The sequence below is a fragment of the Neoarius graeffei genome, chromosome 6 (genome assembly GCF_027579695.1).
Source record: "Neoarius graeffei isolate fNeoGra1 chromosome 6, fNeoGra1.pri, whole genome shotgun sequence".
Classification (NCBI taxonomy): Eukaryota; Metazoa; Chordata; class Actinopteri; order Siluriformes; family Ariidae; genus Neoarius; species Neoarius graeffei.
Window position 1 is genome coordinate 19716606 of NC_083574.1, and position 4665 is coordinate 19721270.

At 38.2% G+C, this 4665-nt stretch overlaps 1 protein-coding gene across 2 annotated transcripts in view; it reads left to right on the forward strand.

Annotated features, from left to right (window-relative positions):
* The window catches only part of arfgap2 (ADP-ribosylation factor GTPase activating protein 2), a 62573-nt gene extending 60448 nt beyond the window's left edge, over positions 1-2125 (forward strand). For both annotated transcript variants that reach the window (XM_060923406.1, XM_060923408.1), the window contains one exon: positions 1040-2125. In XM_060923406.1, the coding sequence (XP_060779389.1) occupies positions 1040-1060 (21 nt within the window). In that variant the 3' untranslated portion in view covers positions 1061-2125. The remainder of the gene's footprint in view (positions 1-1039) is intronic.
* Positions 2126-4665: the final 2540 nt, after the last annotated feature.

The window sequence follows — 4665 nt, forward strand, 5'->3', positions numbered from 1 at the left end:
TACATGCGCTTAGAGATGCTCATGATTGGTTAGTGGTGGTGTGATTGATCAGGGAGAAAGTAATCCCATCCCTCCTACTGAGAGAGTACCTCCAATTACACAGTCCAGCCACAGATGGCTGTGACATCGTCTGGATTTGAATTCATAATCCCCTGACAATAAACAGCTCTTGAAAAAAAAATTTTTTTTTTTTTTGAGGAGTCACATGAGATACCAGTTCCAATGCACCCAACTACCCTGAGCATTCATAATCTGTCAGAACAGACAGAGGCTCGTATTTCTCCATCAAACAAGGGGCGGGTAGCAAACAGCAAGATGTAATATATGAAAGTGTATGTTTTATTGTTGGCTGTTCAAATAACACGTCAGCGCTTTGACTGAGAAGAGGATGGCTCTGGTTTTACCTTTTCTAATGGGGAAACCTTTCATTTGAAAGCATGATTCAAGGCTTTTGAGCTTGATTAAAGAAGTACACTCCAGCCACTTTCTGCACCTCTGCTGTTTGGTGTCCGACTTCTCTAAACTGCCAGCTCCACCTCATCTGAAGTACTCGGACATCTGGCATTAGAAGCCTGGTCAAATATAAATCAGACTGTAATCTGGAGGTGCTGGGTTTTGTGTGTCGATGTGTGCGCGCACAAATAAACCAGACAAACACACAGCAAAAATTAATCTCTAGAGAGTTGAATGACAAATTAATGAGTTTCCCAAAGTCCGTCATTGAAGTAAAAGAATAAAAGCCTCCACGAAAGAGCCTCCACTGGGCACCTCTTTGTCTAAAGGGATGCTGATCTCTGGTCAGGAGAAAGGGAGAATTTAAAATGTGCTTTTATAATCGAATTACAGCAATTACTTCGTATAGTCCTTTTTATTATTATAGGATTTAAATAATACAGTTACCCTTATGCATTTTATATTTTGTATATAATGTTAGAAGCTCATCCAGATTGCAGTTATAGCACCAAAAGAAGTTGAAAAGTTTCTGTTCCACTCCCAGTCATGTTCAGTATTCTCCTGACTTCCTCTTTTTCTCTTTTAGGACCGCTATGGCTCCTACTGACAGGACTGCATGATTCAAACAGGAAAGGAAATGACATCAAACAGGACGTGCCACACTGTTGACTGGATCAGGCTTTGTTATTTTTTCCTCTAATGAATTGTACCTGAAGCACAGAGGGAGAAAATGGAGAAACAAAAAGAAACTTGAGGAGACGGTACAACGCAGGACCTCCTTATCTCTTCTTTCGGTCTGCCTACAGGCCTTTGTAGATTTTTTTTTTTCCCTTCTCCCCTCTCTTTCTCCCCCCACACACACCGACAGTATTTTAGCTTTCTTTTTGGATTTTTTTTTTCCAATAACAAATCCTCAAAGATGTAGAAAGTGTGTTTTTTGAGAACCGCAGTGCTTTTTTGTTGAAACTAACCGAGCTGGCTATTTTTATGCCATATTACTGGTATGAGATTTCATAGAATTAAGTATTCTCTATGAAATATGTATAACCAAACTTATTCTTAGCTCTTCAATGTTTTCATTTGTTGTGGGTTTTTTTTTTTTTTGTATTTAAGTGGTATTATATTCTTCATGGGCGTGTGCATTCATAACTAGTACTTTCACCTCACACAGAAAGGGAACCACAATGGTTATATTTTAAATTTATTTGGAAGTCTGCGAGGTCCGGTGAACCTAGAAATGGACGTTTCCCAAAGCTGAACGAGTGAAGTAGCTTTTAGGTGTAAATCGGGATCTACCGATGTGAGATGTTTCAAATGTTAAATAGGATGAAGAATAAGCTGATGTGCAATACGTCACCCTCATTTGTGAAGGTGGACACATCAGATTTTGTTGTTTGAAACCCATATTGAAAAGCATTGTGGTTTTGTGATATTTCTCCAAGCATGCATGTTTAGGCCCGTGATTGTAAAACTACTTTCAAAGCCTCAAAACAAACCTGGAGTTGTCATACTTTTTAACAAGCTGCAGACAGAGCAGAGTAAATCTGGCAGATTTTATCAGTTTTATCACAGACATGACGAGGCATCTGCAGCTGCTTACACGTACATCAGGTCTTAGACTGGTGTGAATTTTAATGAGAAATAGAATTAAAGATGAACTGAATGATTGACATCCTTTTGTGATCCTTCCTGATACATGCATTACAAAAGGTTTTTTTTTTTGCTTTTGGATTGAAACCTGTGTTGTGTGCTCTTGAGAAAAATTTCAAACGTCCATTCTTAAAATTTGTCTGCCTGTCCCTCAGTGTGAAATGAAAAAATAAAGGACGTTAATTCAATTTCACCGGAAAACAGCTGTTTATTGTAGATCAGTGGAAAAAATAGTTATTTAAATTAAAAATTGACCTCCAAAATGCAATAATTTCACATCATTGTGTATAAACACCCCCCCCCCGGAAAACTGCAAATCAACAGTGAGTGTGAAAGCACATTTAACAAGTGCCAAAGGAAATGGGGGGAAAAAAAAAAAAGTGGTGTTGGTGTAGGTTCTGACCTGATGAAGCCGCTGCACAAACTAAAAGAATTAGGGCTTTGATGTGGGTCTACACATGTCAGTGCTTTCATGCGCTCTCTTTGAAAGGGAGCCTTTCATCTCGTCCTCTTGCACATATCGAACAAGTCAATCTGTCCAATCATCAAGACGGAATGAGGAGTAAGGGATAAGCACACAGCCCAGGTCTACAGAATGATTCTCTAATCACAGCCTCCATCCTTAAAGGCTCAGGAACCCTGTGATCACAGATAACAAAAGCAAGTCGCCCTTCAAGATGAAGGGAAGAGAAATGTGTATTTGAATGCAAACAGATCTCATGCATTATTTGCACTAACAATGATCGGTGAAAAGAAACATTTATGAATGGCGGATGGGCTGCACAATTGGCTGTATTTTAATGATGATCATTTGTGAAATCTTGAATCTGCTTGGTCAGAAGGTGGTGTTGATTACTTTTCTGGAATGAATCCATTTCTACAGTTACAGCTAATATTCACAAGGTCTTGTATTGCCTAATAAATAATTATTGATATGAAGTTTTCCATAAGGAGATGTCATTTTAACATTAATGGAAGGAGGTTTCCCACGTCGACAGTTTTCCTACATGGGAGAATCTTCAGAACAGAAGACTTTGTGCTTTATCACACAGCAAGCTGCACTTTTCTGTCTTATTAGAGGCTGGCGATGGGACAACTGTTTATAGCTGCTATAATACATACAACATGCACAATGATTGGTAAGTTATGGTATAAGGGGAATAAACCAGAATGTCAAAGGCATAGTAGCTCATCTGGCCTGCCAAACATCAACCAGAACTGAAATGTGACAATGTGAGAGAGGACCAAACTCCATGACAAATTGTTTACAAGAGGGGAAACTAAATTTTGTTCCCCAAGGGAAGATTGACCCAAAACATCGCTCAGAACTGAATTTGCATCATAAATGAGAGAGGAGATACAATTCGAGTCAGAATAAAATGTGTTAACTGGACCTGATTACTAATTTGTTTGCAAAAAAATTGACAACACAATGACCAAGCGTTGTGCAGAAGGTCGAGTTCTTTCAAGTAAAACAATCAGAACTGAAATCCATTGAGAACTGAGGGGAGACATTATTTTAACTGAAAATAAACAAATTATTTACAATAAGAAAATCAACAAACAAACCAAGTTTTGTTCCCTGAGGGAAGATCTGCTCAAAACATTGATCAGAACTGAAATCGGGTAAGAACTATACAGTCCTAATGAGAAGTCCTAAAATTCATGAAGGTGACCCAATTAGTAATTTGTTAGCAAAAATTTGACAATACAACGGCCAAGTGTTGTTCAGAAGGTCTAGTTCTTTTCAAACAAAACAATCCGAATTGAAATCCATTAAGAACTGAGGGAGGAGATACGATTTAACTAATGAAAAAGTTGTGAACAAATTATTTCCAACAGGAAAATCAACAACCAACCAAGTTTTCTTCAAGGGAAGACCTACCCAAAACATCGATCACAACTGGAATCAGAGGAGAAATGAGAGAGGAGATAAAATTGTAGTGAGAGGCCTAGAAAATTCGTTAATTTAGCCTAATTACTAACTCGTTACCAAAAAAATTTGACAAAACGACGACCAAATTTTGTGCAGTGTGATGAGTTCTTTCGAACAAAATAATTGGAACGGAAACTTGTGGAGAACTGACAAAAGAGATACGATTTAACTGAATTGTGGACGATGGACGCCACGCCACGGCAATAGCTCATCAGCCTTATGGCCAGATGAGCTAAACACTTCAGGATGTGCTGCGATAGGAAAATAACGGACTTCAGGATTGTAACTGCTGTCTGATTTTGGTTAGCATAGCTAAAGTTGTCTAAATGGCTATTTTTTAATTCCGACTGATTAAATCATGAGCTCCCAAATCATATATTTGAACTATTTAGTTGCAAACTTTGGAGGCATGTTGATATATTTTGTCAATTTTGTTTATGTCTAATGGTGTTCGCAAGATCCACTCAACGGGCCTCATTTCTCAATCTTTATCTACTAATGTTGTGTGTAAATGCTTGCGTAAGCCAACCCAAATTAAAAACTTTCCATTGGATTTACCAATGTTTCGGAAAGGCTGATTTTCTGATTTCATGTGCATGTTGATCACCTGTAAAGTGCACAGCGCG